This window comes from Lissotriton vulgaris, chromosome 5, assembly GCF_964263255.1.
Source record: "Lissotriton vulgaris chromosome 5, aLisVul1.2, whole genome shotgun sequence".
Classification (NCBI taxonomy): domain Eukaryota; kingdom Metazoa; phylum Chordata; class Amphibia; order Caudata; family Salamandridae; genus Lissotriton; species Lissotriton vulgaris.
In genome coordinates, this window is record NC_141693.1 from 987,522,415 (window position 1) to 987,541,159 (window position 18,745).

Genomic DNA, 18,745 nt, shown 5'->3' on the forward strand with positions numbered 1-18,745 from the left:
AGAAGCCCCAGACCCGAGCGCCATTTGCACTGAAGCTCAGCTCTCCACGAGTGCCGCGTGGGGCCCACTCTTGCATTTCAGCTCGACGCATCTTCCTGGTTCCTTGCCGGTTGGCTAGTGAGCCCCTGAATACTTTTCCTTCAATCCAAACTGTTTTCCTGGTTGCTCCAGGCTTTCTCCACCTTCCCTTCAAAGGAGAAGCGCCACAGACCTTGCTGGTCTGCAACAGAGCCAATCTCAATATCCTGCGTGGGTTGCGTTTGCCAAGGCTTTTTGGGTCCAATCCAGATACCGACACCGCAGTCAACTAGATCCTTTATGGGGCAGCTTGAATCCAGCGCCTGGTCATCGTCAATGCCTCCTGGACCTTGTGGCTGAAGAGGCAAGCTCACCTTCTTCACCTTCAAGCATGCAACATCGCCTGGTTCCTTCCTGGTTCCTTCCTGGTCACTGGCTAGTGAACCAGACTCTGTTTCCTCTGCTTTCAGGTTCTTCACATCGTCGATCCACCCTTGGATCCACCCGGACACTTTTCCTCTGGTCGCCTGCAGCACTTCTTTGCAGATCTCCATAGAAAACGACGACGAAACCCGACACCAAAAGGCACCTATGCACACTGCTTCCCTGGGTGAGGTAACACGAGTATTCCAGTGCTCCAGTGGGTCTTGACTCTCGAAGTGTCCTAGTCTAAAGGGGTTTTGTCGTAGTCCATCCGGAAGTGCCCTTAAACAGTAACTTTGTAACTTCTTCGTTTCCCATTATAAGTCAATGGTAACTCGCGACTGTAATTAGACACTGCACGCGTCTCCCGTGGGCCTCCTACTTCCTAACCTTTGGTTGTTTAGTGTAGTCCCAGCGATTCTATAGGCCCTAGGCCTGCTGTCTAACTCTCACATGGTTTTTATACCACTTGCTTAGTATATGGTTTGTGAGGCCCCTAGGGCATAACTGTATTTGTGCAACTTATCGTATGCTAATTGAGTAACTTGTGATGTACTTCTACCTCTGATCTCATAAACAGTGCAGAGGGGTTGTGTTTAGAATAAATACATATATATTTGATATATACCTTGTGTGGTGTCCTTTCATTTGGTATTCAAGGGATTATAATTGGTAAAACAGCTTGCTTCACATGCTCTCTGGAGTCTTAGCCTAGGACTGCTGGTCCATGCTACCACTAGGATAGCTTGTCTATTAGGTTGACTTTACAACCACCATCCAACACCAATCCATAATAACAATTTACACAGAGAGCATATGCACTTTAGTACTGATCAGCAGTGGTAAAGTGTCCAGAGTCCTAAACCCCCCCAAAAAAAGTCAAAAACAGGAGGCCCAAAAGCAAAACATCTGGGTATAAACCCGCTCAAAAAGCCAGGTCTAACACCTATTAAATGTAATATGCAACCCAATGTTACTCTACAGGAGAAGTAGGTCACAAAGTACTTAAAAAGAAATTTGTGAGTTTTTCACTACCAAGACATGTAAAACTTAAAAGTACATGTCCAAACTTTTAAATACAATTCACCCTGTCCTATGGGCTGTTTACGGCTTGCACTTGTATGTATTAAAAACTGAGTTTAAGGGCTGGCAAGGGGTTTATTTTGCCAAGTTGAATTGGCAGTTTAAAACTGCTCACAGGCTGCTATGGCAGGCCTGGGACATGTTGTAAGGGGCCACTTAGGTGGTGGCACAATAACTGTTGCAGGCCCACTAGTAGCATTTTACTAAGGTATTTCTAGTAAACTAAATATGCATGTCAGGTGCAAGCCAATTTTACCATGTTTTAGGGAGGGGACACAAGCACTTTAGCACTGGTTAGTAGTGGTCAAATGTACACCCACCCTAAGGGCCCAAAAAAAAACTATTTCAGCAAAACAGGAGGGAAGAAGGCAAAAGGTTTTGGGGAAGAGCACCCTAAGTTTGATAGGTCTAACACCAGCACATTAAGTGTACAAAGAGTCATAACATTATTTAGAGTCTTAACATTCCTTACTACATCACTTTAAAGGATGCACCCACCCCTCAACAAGAATAATAAAGAAGGTTTAAAGTCATACAGACTTTATGTTAGCTACATACAATACATACACTAAATTACACTATTATATATAGAAAAACAGCGATGGAAAAAATAAGCAACTATTAAATTCCCATGCCTTACTGCAAATAATGTTCACTTGTGTTACTGCAATTACTACATCCTCCAACTGTATCTCCCAATCCAATCTGCATTGAGAAGCAAGATGAATATAACGTTTGATAACACCTTAACATTCCTCAATCATTCCGTTGCCACTAGGATTGCATAATGAAGACGTTCTGTGTTACACTCTTAAGCTTTCTAAATAACTCCTTTCTTTATTATACAAGAACTGGACACCATTCTCACTCAAAATTACTGCAGGACTACATTCAACTAAAATACCTGGTCCAAAACATTCAAAGCAGAACGAGTATCTTCCTTATCTACCACGTTAGATACTGGCCAAAGTAAGAAAGTTAATTAAAGCTGAAAGATACTGCTGGGTGACACCCACTGAACCCATAATATATTTGGCAACACATTCTCAAGCACCACTTGGCACATTTACTTTACCAAGTGGTGACTTAAGTGCTTTTAAAGACTTATAAGCCATAAAACACATTGCGCCCTTTCCTACAGATCTCTCCAGAGCAACATCTATGCTAGTCCACCATTACAGCTTATCAAACACATTTGGTTTGTAGAATCCCAAAGTGACCCTCATGGCCCAATTTGATAATGAGACATCTCAAAGTTTCCAGTTGCGCCTCTCAATTCCCTCTAAATGCCAGCCCATTGTCCTCAGTCAACCCTCATCTTACTTCCCCAAAAGGTCTTTCTAACCTAGTCAACTTCCATTAGGAAGGTTACCCTTCCTCACTACATCATCACATTTTGGAAAACAATGTTGTTGCCTTAGTCACACCACCATTTAACAGTACAAAGAGCAGTAATGCACAAATGCCACTTGAATTTCAATCCACACATCATCTATGCACTCTTCACGTAGAATCAGCATTTTTGTAAGAACATTTGCAACTACTTTTTTTCTTTCCAGGTACATAAGCTACTTTGTACACAAATCTTGCAACCTTCTTGATAATCTGGTAATTCTCGCTCAGGGGTTAACGTTGCTTTCAGCAGCTACCAAGGGTTTGTGATTATATATAGAGTAAATGATTTTCTCCATACAAAATCCTTGAAATGTTCCAAGGCCCAAACACACCCTAATACCAGAGTATTTTATTTAAATTGGTGACAATGAACGTGACATATGGTATAATCACCTCTCTTCAACTTTTTCCAACCTGTGCTAAAACAGCTCTCAATTCTTTGCTTCTTGCATCTATAGTGATGATAATGTCTGCATCAGGGTCACAACCATTTGAATAGTAGCATTCACAATAGCTTTTTGGATGTTTCAATAAAATCTTAACATGATTTTGACTATTCAGACTTGACCTCATTCTTCAACAATTGCCTAATGCAAAACGACTTTTCTGTAAATTTACGAACATGCTTGGCACACAACCCCTGGAAACCACAAAAAAGACTGCAAATCATTGTTGCAAGTAGGAACAAGAGATTAACAATAGCTTCCATAAAGGAAGGTTTAGGTTTAACACCATCCTTCCCAATAACATGTCCCTAATAAATCATACTATTCTCTGCAAACTTGTATTTGGAATACTCCACAGCTAGTTCCTTCTGTTGGAAAATACTCAATACTTTCCCCAGCCTATAATCACATTCTTCTTTGTATTTCGCAAAAATCTAACTATCGTCTTGTAAAAAAATTAATTGTTTTAGAATACTGACAATACTCACTAACATTCAAAAACATATTTTCACGCAAACTCATGACTTTTTACCCTAAACTTGTCTTCACTAAATTCTTCTATTTCATCATCCTCACTTTTATGAATGCCCTTGTATAATGCCTGCAAACTCCACAATTGCTACATTTTTATGTTATTGCGTAACAAGATTCACAGCTGGAACACCTTGTGGTATCTTTACATTTTTCCTTCCCAATACTACCATTTCTGCCCTTCCATTTCTAGTTGTTGCCTTTAATTTTACTCACTATATCACAGTCAGTACTTCTACAACCTCTCTAACACACTGACACATTTCCAGACAAATCTTCCTTACACACTATAGCTATAATGTCTATCTAGTAAAATACTTCATTGACCAATAGCCTCTGTTGAACAAATGGATTACAAGCATCTATAACCACCTGGTCTTATATCAGGTCTTCCTGTAAACTCATATTTACCATCTATTGCAAGTTTATAAGTGATTGCTATTGATTAACGGCTGACTGATCAGCCATCAATTGACTCTTAAGTTTATTTTGTTTTCTCTGAAACAATTTGCATCTAGTAATTAAAATACTAACCTAAGGAGCAAAGTAAGTAAGTAATTATCAAAGTCCACTAAAAAACGGCTAAAACGTTAGTGATTCCAGCTGCACTTCTCTTAGTCATTTGATTCTCAACGACTGTTCTGGAATGCTCATAACCAGAGAAATACCTGCACTTCACGAACACAGTCATAAAAGTATTTACCGTCATAACATCCCTTATTGTCGTATTACCTTTAAGGAAGAACCCACTACAGAATCACTTTCAGTATGATCCTAGGTTATAAACAATGCAGCTAAAACTTTAATTTTGGAAAGGGGCGACCACTCGGTCCCCCCGAACGTATGGATGAGTGCCTCGATCCCCCCGGGAAGCCATTTTTGGGCGGGAGGCGCGTCTCGGCTGGTATGCCCGAAGCGGCGTAGCCGGGGCGCGCCTTTTCCCGCCCTAGAGTGGGCTGGCCTAGACACCGACGCAGCCAGCCACGCCCCCGGGGCGGGCAGGGGCGGGTTTTTCGCCCGCCCTGAAGACGGATAAAAGAAGGCGCAAGACCAGAAGACGTCCTCTTGTTCTTGTGCTCCGAAGCTGCACCTCCTCGCTACACGTGAGCTCGGGACGGAACGAAGAGCCAATTTTGAGCGTTTTGATCTTTTTCTTTGTCTTCTAGATACTTCGTAGGAGAGATGCCCAAGAAAGGCGAAAAGAGAATGACGACTGAGCAGATGGTTCGGGCACTATTCAAGGATATGTCCGACATAAAGAAACGGTTGGCGGAGCGAGATGGGGAGGAGGGTTCGGGCCCTTCACCGGCTGGAGGGAGACCTAAGAGGCCGAGAAAGGTTCCAGCCGGTGGGGACGTCCCGGTTCCCTCTGCCCCTCTCGAGGCGCCGACCCCAGTACCGATGGAGGGGAATCCAATCCCCGTTGTCGTCACCCCGACATCGAAGGAAGACATGCCCCCCGAGCTGGCAGCACAGCTAGCAGCATGGTTGGGGGATAGTGGTGATGGCGCCACGGCTGCCGAGGCACAGGCGCTGATAAAAGGGCTTCGTGAGAAGAAAGAGGCAGCTAGAGTGGCGGGGATAGACAAGCCACAAGCGGCAGATGCTGCGTCCGGTTCAGGTAAGCGGCCATTGCCGATTGCAAGGGACGAGTCAGCACCCTCTCGTAGAGAGAGATTGGGACAACATGTGCCTTTAGCTATAAAGGAAAAGATCTGGGCGGGGGAGTACGTGAATATTTTTTCCCTGCTTGTTGATCATTATGATGTGGAGCATGTGAAAAGTCAGAAGGACTTAATGCATCCGAGTGTTTGGCGCGCAAAAATGGCCGCCTTTAAGGTAAATGAGAACATTGGCAACTGGGGCAATGCGTGGGGTATTTTCACATCAATTTTGGGGGAACGTAGGCCCGAGTTGCTCCCTGAGTTTCCCGTTTACCAATCACGAATTATGGGTTACTCGACAACGTATCAAGGTAACCATTGGTTTTGTTATGACAATCTGTTCAGGAAAGAAAAGGAGCATAACAAGAGTTTGACTTGGGATTGTTACGATTCGTTAACATGGGACAAAATGAAGGAATCAGGAATGTTACGAATGCCATTGGTCGGGAGCAATGTTGTTGAGTACTCCCGCCAAAATGTGGGGACGCCCTTTCGACCGAGTACGAGCAGCGACGACCAGTCGAGGCCCGCAGGCAATACAGGGAGAAGGGGTTTCTGTTTTAATTTCAACAAGGGGAAATGTACCAGGCCTCCGGGATTGTGTAAGTTCAAACATGAGTGTAGTACGTGTGGGTCGTCCCATCCTGAGTCATCGTGCAGAGCCAAAACGGGTGAGAATGGGGGAAAGGGAGGCGCCAAACAGGTCTAAGCTAGGCCGAGGGGCGCCTTTACCGACCCCGATTGATACCTTGGCGATGATTCCCTGGCTCAGCGAATACCCGGATCGTACTGCTGCCGGGGTGCTGCGGAACGGTTTTACACATGGTTTCCGCATCCCGGTAGGGGACTTTCGGGGTGTAGGGATTTGCAAGAACCAACTTTCCGTTTTACAACATACATCCGTGGTGCAAGAGAAAATTCACAAAGAGGTTAGCCGGGGACGGGTCGCCGGCCCATTTAGTGTACCCCCGGTACCGGATTTTGTTTGTTCTCCGTTAGGGGTGGTTCCCAAGAAGGACCCGGGTGAGTTTCGTTTGATCCATAATCTGTCTGCCCCACACGGCCTTTCAGTAAATGACGCAATTGATCCAGAAGTTTGTTCGGTGCGATACGCATCGTTTGACGAGGCAGTAGCCATCTTGAATCGCCTGGGGCCCGGAACGTTGATGGCAAAATCAGATATCGAGTCAGCGTTCCGGTTGCTCCCGGTACACCCAGACGATCAGCGTCTTTTGGGGTTCGGGTTCCAGGGGTCATTTTACATGGATAGGTGTATGCCAATGGGATGCTCTATATCATGTGCTTATTTTGAACAATTCAGTACTTTCCTGCAATGGGTGTTCACTAAGAAATCGGGTTTTTCAAATGTAATGCACTATCTTGACGACTTTTTGTTCCTTGGTCCCGCCGCAAGTCCTGAATGTGCTCAGGCCTTAGCTGAATTCTGTGTGTTGATGGGTCATTTTGGCGTGCCATTGGCACCGGGTAAAACTATGGGTCCCACGACTTGCCTCGAGTTTTTGGGGATCGAGTTGGACTCAATGGAGGGGTGTTTCCGTTTACCAGCTAGCAAAGTGTTGAAATTCAGGACAGCCCTCCTAGTATGTTTGAATACACCTAAGGTTACACTGCATCAGTTGCAACAATTAGTGGGGAAATTGAACTTTGCCTTGAGGGTGATCCCAATGGCTCGCCCCTTTTCCCGCTCAATTGCCCAAGCGATGGTTGGCCTGAAAGAGGGTCATCATCGCACGAGGTTATCGGCTGAGGTCCGCCAGGACATGCGGATATGGTTAGCATTCTTGGCGGACTTCAATGGCCGAGTCGTCTGGAACAAACCAGCCGTGTCCTCGGAAGAGCTTGGGCTATGGACAGATTCAGCAGGAAGCATAGGTTTTGGCGCCATCTTCGGCACGAACTGGTCTGCTCAAAGATGGCCCCTATGGTGGCACGAGAAGGGGATAACGAGTAATATTGCTTTCCTGGAATTATTTCCCATTCTCGTGGCCCTGAGAACCTGGCCAGAAGGTTTCAGAGATCATTCTGTCGTTTTTTGGTCCGACAATATGACCGTGGTAGAATGCATCAATAGTCAGTCAGCCCATTGTAAAATGATTTTGAGGCTGCTCAAAGAAATTGTCCTACTATGTATGCAACTGAACGTGGTATTCAGAGCAAAACATGTCCCAGGGGTGTTGAATCAGGCTGCTGACGCACTGTCTCGTTTTCACATGCAGGCTTTCTCGGGTTTCCTTCCCTCAGCGGACCCGGAGCCGGCACCCTTCCCCGAAGCTCTCTGGTCTCTCGGTGCCCCGAACTTCGTCACCTCGTGGGAGAGAGTCTAGCACCCAGGACAAGGAAGGCATATGAAGGGGCGTTCCAGGCCTATTTAGCCTTTTTGGGGGCAGAGAGAGGGGGTCTTTGGGGTCAGGAAGAGTGTGTGGTACTTTTTCTGATGTCATTACGTAGGGCTGGGAAATCGGTGGCTACGGCCCAAAGGCATCGCGCCGCCATTTCCTTTGTTGCCAGGGCCCATGGCATCCTGGACCCAACAGCGTCTTTCACAGTGCAGAAAGCGCTACGTGGGTGGCAACGCCTAGAGGGTCGCAGAGTAGACGTAAGACGACCGATAGGTCTAGACAGGTTGTCCCAGTTACTGGCCACACTCCCTAACACATGCTCGTCCCCTTTTGAGTCCTGTTTGTTCCGGACTGCATTTACGCTGGCGTTTCACGGGGCTATGAGAGTTAGTGAGCTGGTTGCAAGGAACAAGCAGGACGTGACGGGGGGCTTGTGCAGGGAACATGTTCAGATCAGGGGGGACGCGATGATTGTCTCCTTTCCCCGGTCTAAGACTGACCAAGATGGGAGAGGGGACTGTACGATCATTCGCAGGAACCCCGAGTCACCCATGTGTCCGGTACAGTGCTTAGAAGATTACCTAGCACAGAGAGTGGCAGCATGGGGGGGGACATTGTTGAGGCATGCAGACGCCACCCCGCTGACGAGGTTTCAGTTTCAACGGGTGCTTGCAATGGCCATTGCCGCAGCGGGCTTGGACCCGGGCGAATTTGGGACCCACTCCTTTCGTATAGGGGCTGCCACTGAAGCTACAGCCAGGGGTCTTAATGTAGAACAAGTGAAACGTGTGGGGCGTTGGTCCTCCAATTGTTATAAGAGGTACGTGCGATTGCACATGTTGTGAAGCTGTATTCATGTACTCACGCCTCTTGTCTTTTGTTTATTTTCAGTTGTGCAAGCTTACGCGGCAGGGCAAACTGAGCAGTCGACCCAACACCAGGCCAGCGGTCGCACGTCACCGGCTGTGAAGAAGGAGGTGTGGGTCGTGGGCCACTCATACGTGAGACGGGCCGCAGACGTATTCAAAGCAGGTGACATGATTCACATAGCTGGGGAATACGGGTACAGAGTGTCCTTCTACGGAAGGGGCGGTCTCTGTATTGACCAGTTTCAGGAATTTTTTGAGGGCCTGTTAGGGCGGATGAGGTCACCGCCGTCCATAGTCATAGTACATTTGGGGGGGCAATGATTTGGTCACCACCGGTAGACGACTGCTCCTGGAGGCTATGCTTTCCACGGTAAGTTGGTTAGCGAGGAGAGTTCCGGGGTGCCTAATTGCGTGGTCTCATATGATTCCACGAAAAGTGTGGCGGGGGGCTAACTCGATCCCTGCTTTGAATCATTCTGTTAAAAAGTTGAATAACAAAGTAAGTAGGTTGTTCCGGTCCAAGACATTGCATTCAATCTCGCATAATTGTATTAATGACGATAGTTTGTATCTGGGGGATGGTGTGCATCTGTCGAGGGCGGGGAACGAGTTACTCATAGGGGACTTCCTAGCCTGGTTAAAATCTTTAAAGCATGACCTATAGGTAGGAGTTTTGTGGGGGGTCCGGATAGCCGGTCAACTATCCGGACCTGTGGCGGTAAGGTCATGATCGGTGAGCACTAATTGGTAGATCCCTATGAGTGGGCGTCACCCAACACGGATGGGAGCGCTCGGGAGAGGTGGCCATTGGCCCCTCAGTGGGGAGGCGGTCCCGTCTAAGGGCGGGTCGCCGGAAGTAAAGGAAAGGCGGTCAAGGCCCCTTCCTTTGTAGGAGGGGTTACAGCCCCCTCCTGGGGAATTTCCCGGGGCCAGTGTCATCTGCGACGGCAGATGCGGTAAGTTGTGTGGGGTGGGGAGAGGTCAACGATACCTTCTAGATACCACACACAAGTGTTCGAACGACCTTTAAATGGCGTCGAGTCTTAAGTGCCCCCGTCAAGTCAAGGGAAATTGTTAGTAGTTGCACTTGTGGTAAGCCCCGGTGCCATCGCCCCTCCTAAGTGGGAGGGGTAAGTCTGGTTAGGGATCTTGACACCGGTTATGACCTTGCCGTTGGCCCTTAAACGTTAGGATGTACAATTTCAGTGTTCTTAGAGAATGTTTTGTAGGATGCTAGTTCGGCTAGGAGAACCTCTGTATTAGAGATTATGTTAAGGTTAGCCAAACATCGTAATGTGATAATGAAATTGTACATAACATGAAAACGTTTAATGTTTTAAATTTTTTGTTTTAATAAATACGGCCGGGATGGTCACTCCATCCCACATCCAAAAACTTTAAGAACAGTTTCCGGTTTCCCTTCCTTTGGGGATTGTGTTGAGAGGGGGTGGCGGGTATCTCAGCCATATGGAAAGGGGCGACCACTCGGTCCCCCCGAACGTATGGATGAGTGCCTCGATCCCCCCGGGAAGCCATTTTTGGGCGGGAGGCGCGTCTCGGCTGGTATGCCCGAAGCGGCGTAGCCGGGGCGCGCCTTTTCCCGCCCTAGAGTGGGCTGGCCTAGACACCGACGCAGCCAGCCACGCCCCCGGGGCGGGCAGGGGCGGGTTTTTCGCCCGCCCTGAAGACGGATAAAAGAAGGCGCAAGACCAGAAGACGTCCTCTTGTTCTTGTGCTCCGAAGCTGCACCTCCTCGCTACACGTGAGCTCGGGACGGAACGAAGAGCCAATTTTGACCCACCCACCAGCCCCTGAGGACAGCAAAGTTGTTGTGCAATAAAGTGAATTGATAAAGTTTGTTTTTCCGTTTCGTTTACAGGCTATAACAGTATCAGTTTGTGGTTAATAAAGATGGTGAATATCGTTTAGGTTGTTACGATTAAAGTGATTTGATGTGATGTTGAATTTTTTAGCATGGCTTACAGGCGATAACAGTATCAGTTTGTGGTTAATAAAGATGGTGAATATCGTTTAGGTTGTTACGATTAAAGTGATTTGATGTGATGTTGAATTTTTTAGCATGTTCCTTCGGTCGTAGCGACCAATGTTTTCATAGGTTGAAGAACTGTCGTATTTATTTTTGGTAGGCGGTAAGGTCATGATCGGTGAGCACTAATTGGTAGATCCCTATGAGTGGGCGTCACCCAACACGGATGGGAGCGCTCGGGAGAGGTGGCCATTGGCCCCTCAGTGGGGAGGCGGTCCCGTCTAAGGGCGGGTCGCCGGAAGTAAAGGAAAGGCGGTCAAGGCCCCTTCCTTTGTAGGAGGGGTTACAGCCCCCTCCTGGGGAATTTCCCGGGGCCAGTGTCATCTGCGACGGCAGATGCGGTAAGTTGTGTGGGGTGGGGAGAGGTCAACGATACCTTCTAGATACCACACACAAGTGTTCGAACGACCTTTAAATGGCGTCGAGTCTTAAGTGCCCCCGTCAAGTCAAGGGAAATTGTTAGTAGTTGCACTTGTGGTAAGCCCCGGTGCCATCGCCCCTCCTAAGTGGGAGGGGTAAGTCTGGTTAGGGATCTTGACACCGGTTATGACCTTGCCGTTGGCCCTTAAACGTTAGGATGTACAATTTCAGTGTTCTTAGAGAATGTTTTGTAGGATGCTAGTTCGGCTAGGAGAACCTCTGTATTAGAGATTATGTTAAGGTTAGCCAAACATCGTAATGTGATAATGAAATTGTACATAACATGAAAACGTTTAATGTTTTAAATTTTTTGTTTTAATAAATACGGCCGGGATGGTCACTCCATCCCACATCCAAAAACTTTAAGAACAGTTTCCGGTTTCCCTTCCTTTGGGGATTGTGTTGAGAGGGGGTGGCGGGTATCTCAGCCATATACTTCTCGTTAATTATGGGTGCAGTGAAAGAACTTCAGCTGCTGTCAGCCCCAAACCAAAAAGACCTGCACTCTTTATCATGTGCATAGGAAAATGGCATCCTACCTTTACATTTACAAAAATCCAGGGGACATAAGAAAATACAAGCTGTGGCATTAGGAAGAGCTAGGTTGTATGCAGCTAATGTACGGAAGCCGCCGTGTACCAAAATGGAGCACAGAGCGCAGAAGATCATGTGGAAAGATCACGCTTCATAACACCGAATTGAGACAAGATAGATAAGCAATAATGAAAAAAAAGTTATGCTACCTTTTTTGCTTCTCCCTCCGTTTCAATTGAGATATCCGAAAAAGCAGATACAATCAAAATGATGACTTGGAGGCCATAGGAAATGAAGAAAAGGCAGACACGGGGAACATCGACCACATTACCCTAAAATGAAAGGGACAGAAAACATGCTTTATGCTTCAAATCATGTGTATCGATTACTAGAGAATTTCACATTTCAAAACAGAAATAATTGCCCTTAGTTGCCGTTTACTGACAAGCGCTCAGAAACTCTACTGTCAGACATTTTTAGTTTTAGGTGATTTTCTCTCTGCTTAGAAAACAGCATAATCTCGACAGTACAGAATGTAGATTTGGAACATTTCAACAAAAAGTAGATTTATTGTTCGTCCTAAAATTCTGGGTGCAATGGTGATATTTGTTGTGGTTGATATTAAATGCTTTCGAAAGTGCAGAGTTAAGGTTCGGGCTTGTCAATATTTTCGTGTTAGGATTATGTCGCTATATTAAATTTTCCTGGTCCTCTGGAAAAAGAGATATATCTCCAGATTCTTCGATGAAGCGCTGCCTCACGAACTCAGCAGCATGACAGTAGTGCAGAAAAAGTTTCCCAGGTATCTTTTTCTAATAATATATATTTTTAGCGGGGAAAAGTTGGCACTAATAGTAAACGTAAACATGAAGAAAGAAACATTCCAAGGAGTGGGGTGGATGGATGGATAGAAAGATAGGATACACTCCACAGGTATGATATTGTTAGCAAGTAAATGGATTTGACAAGCACTGCTGCTCTTTGTTGAGTAACAATAGCCAAATTTAACACATATATGGAATAAAGTTCAGTCAGTTGACATGGCGAAGTGCTGCAGATAGGTCCCGTTCTCAACCCACCTATGGCGCTGTTTCATCATCAGCAGGTGGGGAGAGGGCAGTCAGTGTGCTGGTATGGGTCTGTCTTAGCGATAGGCAGCAAGAAGGAAGAGGTAGGTGGGTAACCTGGTGCAGGGCCACCTCCTCATGGGCACAGGCGCTGCATTCTCTGCATTACCTGCACATTTCTTAGAAGGGGGGAGAGGATCATGAGTGCCAGCCAGGCCTGTCAATGGTCGCTCCCAGTCGAGCTTGATCTCGGCTCTCAGCCCTAACTCCACCACTCTCATCTCAGTTGGCAGGAAGAGATTAGGGAATCCTGTCAGTGCTACACCAGCATCAAGAAGTGATCTGCGTGCTGGCACTGTGACATCATTACTCGTTGTAATAACCTTTTACAAGTGAGTGGTGACTTTTAGTTTTTATTAACAATATGGTATGACGTCAGAACGCAACAATAATAAGAAAATAAACGACAGGCTTTTATAGGGGGATTAGCATCTGCCTAGCATTAAATTGAAAAGACATAACAAATGAAAATGCAATTAAATCCATATGTTATGTAGGGGACCTAGTGACATGATGATGAAACAAGACCAAAAGCCGAGTGGTTTGCAAACTATCATCTGAAGTTTATGTTAGCATTATGATACACAATGCATATTTTAGAGGTTATGAGCCCAATTCCCAAAATGCATTTTGTAGTCTGTTAAGTAGGACTAAAGTAGTACTACCTGTTTACTTCAAAATGCAAATCACAGACTGAGGAGTATAAATATGCAACTCCATCTCTCTTATTTTTCCTATGGAGAGATGCTCACAAATGTAAGTTTACTACTTAGCAGTAAATGTGGACAAGACCATAAACTAAGAGTGGCTGGAAAAAATGGAATATTTATTACTAAATGGGAGTTGTTTAGGTAGGAGTAAGGAGGGGTTTAGGAAGGGCGAGGGAGGTGTACAGACACCCACACAAAAAAGAGTAAGCCCACTGCTGTTCATAAACTGCACTTCCAAAGCTATCAAAGCCAAAAAATAACCAAAACTGTAGTAAATTTACTGCATGTCAGACCTGCAGTAAGTCAAGCGCCACAAATGGCCAATCACTGGTGCAGCACAACCCTCTTATTTGTTTTTTACTGAAAAAAGTATACATATATATTCACTGAAAAAAAAAGTCACAGGGACGTTATAGTTGGGAAATGACAAAAAAAGTAAAAATTCACTGGGAAAAAACTAAGGTTACAGGGACCTTATAGTTAGAAAATAGAATTTAAAAAACGTAGAAATGTACTGAAAAAAATCAAAGGTTACAGGCACGTTGTAGCAAGTCTCAGATTTCACTCGTACAAAACCAGTGAAATTCAGCAGTTATAGTTACCTGAGATAACCATAACTTACGCCCTGCAATGTACTGCTTATGATCTCACATATGACATTACTCATGACATGGTCAGTGACATCAATAGCATCTCAAATTACATCACTGATGACATCATTCAGTGAGGGTACGTTTTTCGTAAACGTTTCTGAGACTAAAAATATATACTAAGCTACTAAATAAGTTAAATTACTACTCGTTCTGTACTTCTAATGAGTGATACTATTCCTAACATATGTCATCTGGCTGTATCGCTGTCTGAGTGGGTGTCTGAGTGGCTCTGTGAGTGGCTGTGTGAGTGGGTGTGTGAGTGGCTGTGTGAGTGGGTGTGTGAGTGGCTGTGTGAGTGGGTGTATGGATCTGTCAGTGGGAGTGGCTGCATGTGTCTATCAGTGGGTATCGGAGTGGCTATATGGATCTGTGAATAGGTTTGTGGGTGGTTTCCTGTGTGTGTGAGTGGTTTTCTGGGTGTGCGAGTGGCTGAGTGAGTGCTTGTATGGGTGTGCAGGTGGTTCTATGGGTATGTGAGTGGTTGTATAGGTGTGTGAGTAGGTGTCTGAATAGGGGTGTGAGTGGTTTGCTGGGTGTGCGAGTGGTTGTTTGGGTGTGTGAGTGGTCATATGCATGTGTAAGTAGGTGTGTGAGTGTTTATATGGGTCTGTAAGTGGGTGTATGAGTGGTTGTATGGGTGTGTGACTGGGTGTGTGAGTGGTTGTATGAATCTGTGAGCGGGTGTGTGAATGGTTGAGAGACGGTGTGCAAGCTGTTGAGTTGTATGTCTGGGTATGAGTGTTTGTGTGGATGTGTGAGTGGTTGTGTGGGTGTGTGATTGGATGTGTGAATGGTTCTGTAGATGAGGTTATCAGTGATGTCATTTGACATGTCATCAGCAAGGTTATCAGCGATGACCCTGACCATGAGAGTGATGTAAAATGTGAGTTCAAAAGCAGTGCATTGCGGGGGCATAAATTATACTTAGCTCATGTAAATATAACTACTGAATTTCAATGGTCTTGTACGCGAGAATCTGAGCCTGACTATAACACCCCTGTAACCTTTGTTTATTTCAGTGAATTTCAAATGTTTTTTTATTCTATTTCCTAACTACAATGTCCTTGTATCCTTTGGTTACTTCAGTCACTGTCTATGGTTTTTCTAATTTTATTTCCAAACTGTAACCTGTAACCTTTGACAGTGTGTTTAAATGGCTGTATAAATCGGAAAGTGGGTGTTTGAATGTCTGAGCGGAAGTGTGAGTGGGTGAGTCCATGTCTAAGTCGGTATGTGAGGGTGTGCTTGAGTCTCAGAGCATGTCTAAGTGGGTACATGAGTCTCAGTGAGGGTCTGTGAGTGGGCGTGTGGGGCTCTGAGTGGGTGTCCGAGTGGACGCAGGACTCTGAGTGGGTCTTTGACTGGGTGCATGAGTGTCACAAAGTACCAGCTGATAAAACAGCAAGGGAGGAAGAGATTGATGACTTTCTATGATGTCTCTCACCCCTCCTTTCTTTGCAGTTTGAATCGGCTTCTGAGGTCCTATGGGCCTTTAAGAACTTGGATGTACAGGATCCTAGCCCCGCCCACCTACCCGGAACTCTGCGTCCTATTGGCTCTGACGTACAAGCCTCCGGTGTGATAACGAGGCCAGAGGAGGAAGAAGGTGCGCAAGCCGACTGGACAGAGAGGAACGCGGAACCCCTAGCCAGCCTTCCCGCCGGAGTTCCCGAAGCCGCAGCTCAAGCCTGGAGAGGAGCCGGGAACGTGACTGCAGAGAAAGGACTAACCCCACTCAAGAGGGCGCAGGACCCATTCCGGCACTGTTAAGAAGCAAGCCATGCTCCTGAAGGAGCGTGGCTGCAGCAGGTACGGGCCCGCCTTTGGTGTATGTTCTCCAAAGGTCCTCCGGGTGGGAAGCCCCCAAGAAGGGTGGAGGGAGGCCCATAACACACCGCAGTATTTCTCTTGTGCGATCCTATGCAGCATGGGTGACGGACGGTGGTTCCTTTGCACTCTCTCACTACCCCTCCCCACTTCTGTAGCCCCAGATAGACTGGCCTACTGACAAAAGTTTCTTTTTTTTCTTTGTTCCATGGTCCACACCTCTCCCCTACGACGTTATCGAGCGGAGCAACAATACCATACAAAGGATACTCCACACCTGAAGTAACCACTGATGGAAGTGGTACCCATTGCACAAACTTTCATAAGACTGAGTAACTTAGAGGACTATCTGCCAGAAAGGAAGTCCAGGCAAAGGAGAGACTTTTGTTTGACCCCTGTTTAAAAACATTGATCCGTCCGCCTCCCTGAATAAATATTTGTTTTTGACCAGCACTCATTTCACATCTGCTTCTTGTTCGCCCACAATGAGTGACTGATTGGTTTTGTGAGTGGGCGCGTGAGTGTCTGAGTTGGTCTGTGAGTGGGTGTATCAGTGTCTGAATGGGTGTATGAGTTGGTGCATGAATCTCTGGGTCTGAGAGTGGATGCATGAGTATCTATGTTAGTCTCTGAATGAGTGTCTGAGTGGTTGCTTGCATCCTTGCGTGGATCTGTAAGTGGATTCATGAATCTGTGAGTGGGAACATGAGTGTCTGAGTAGGTCTGCGAGTGGGAGCATGAGTGCCTCAGTAGGTCTATGAGTGGATGTGTGAGTCTCTGAGTAGGTGTGTGGGTATCTATGTGAGTTTCTCAGTGGGTTTATGAGTGGATTCATGAGTGTCTTAGTGGGTGTGTGAGTGGACGCATGACTCTCAGCGGGTCTTTGACTGGGTGTATGGGTGTCTGATTGGGTCAGTGAGTGGATGCATCAGTGTCTGAGTTGGTCTGTGAGTGGGTATGTGAGTGTCTGAATGGGTCTGTGAGTTGGTGCATGAAGCGATGAGTGGGTCTGAGTGGCAGTATGAATTTCTGAGTTAGTCTATGAGTGGGTGAATGAGTGTCTGAGTGAGTCTGTAAGTGGATGCATGAGTCTCTGAGTGGGTCTGTGAGTGGGAGCATGAGTGTCTGAGTAGGTCTGTGAGTGAGTGTGTAAGTCTCTGAGTAGGTTTGTGAGTCTCTCAGTGGGTCTATGAGTGTATGCATGAGTGTCTGAGTGGGTATGTGAGGCTCCTAGTGGGTGTGTGAGAGGACGCATGACTCTGAGTTGGTCTTTGACCGGGTGCATAAGTGTCTGTGAGTGGGTGCATGAGTGTCTGAGTTGGTCTGTGAGTGATTGTATTAGTGTCTGAATAGGTCTGTGAGTTGGTGCATGAATCTCTGAGTGGGTCTGAGAGTGGATGCATGAGTGTCTAAGTTAGTCTGGGAGTGGGTGAATGAGTGTCTCTATGACTGGGAGCTTGCATCTCTGAGTGGGTCTGTAGGTGGATGCATAAATCTCTGAGTGGGTCTGTGAGTGGTGTGGAAGTCTCCGGTTAGGTGTGTGAGTAGGTGTGTGAGTCTCTCAGTGGGTCTGAGTGTGTGTGAGTGTTTAAGAGAGTTTGTGTGTGGGTGCCTGAGTCTCTCAGTGGGTCTGTGAGTGGGTGCAAAAGTCTCAGAGGAGGTGTGAGTGTTTGTGTAAGTCTCTAAGTGGGTCAGTGAGTGGGTGCATGAGGTTCTGAGTGGGTCTGTGAGTGGGTGCATGAGTCTCTGAGTGGGTGTGTGGGTGGGTGCATGAGTCCGAGTGGGTCTGCAAGTGGGTGTGAGAGTGTGAGTGAAAGAATGCATTAGCGCTCGAATTCGTCATGACATTACAAGGGGGCACACTGAGTATTGCTACAAATTTGCAGCTATTGCCCATAGAAGAAAACTGTTGTTGTACACATTAGAGGACCCGCAAACACCCATGTATTCCATCCATTGGGTCTTTCAATGTATACTGTCAGCCCCCAGGGACCGAGTCCAGTTACTTGAATAGCGGGCACAATTTCCTACACATGATTTTCATGTAAAGGCCACGCAATTCATTGGATATACACAGAAATGGTTAGTGTGTTAAAATTGTATTTAAACAGAAGAATTGTTGGAGGTCAGAGGCAAAGATGACGTCCGTGAGACGGACGTGTGAGCGATGAGCTCCTCAACGTGTTCCCTCTTTCTTCAAACAAAGTCTGCCTGAAGAATTGCTGCACAGCCCCGGAGACGTGATACCACAGAAAAATGATTTTCGTGAAAATTCACAGCAAGATGTAAGCGACAACAACAATAAAATGCGGGATTAAGCAACCAGCGACAGCGATAGCTCTGGAATCAACCTACCCGCCTAACCGCTCACCTGCGCTGTCGGAGGGTCGGGAGGCTTGCCGGTGGGCGTAAGTGGTAATTGAGCGGCCGAGTGGATGCTGCCACGCTGTAACTGAAGCCTAATTCTGGTTTTCACAGCTGTAGGGATTGGAGCGTGGTGTGTGGAGCAGGCGATCCTCTGAAACCGCTATCTAGAGGAGAAGGTCATATACTGAACGGACATTGAACGCTGGCCATTTTCGAATCCTTGGAGGCATTGAGTTGGATAATGACTTTGGTAGGCGTATCACTCAAGGGG

The 18,745-nt window shown here is 46.4% G+C and overlaps 1 protein-coding gene across 1 annotated transcript in view; it reads right to left on the bottom strand.

The window, feature by feature from the left end:
- Window positions 1–18,745, bottom strand: part of ABCC2 (ATP binding cassette subfamily C member 2) — a 687,938-nt gene that overhangs the window by 443,099 nt on the left and 226,094 nt on the right. The window contains exon 5 of the mRNA XM_086922588.1: window positions 12,000–12,122. Within this exon, the coding sequence (XP_086778714.1) occupies window positions 12,000–12,122 (123 nt within the window). The remainder of the gene's footprint in view (window positions 1–11,999; window positions 12,123–18,745) is intronic.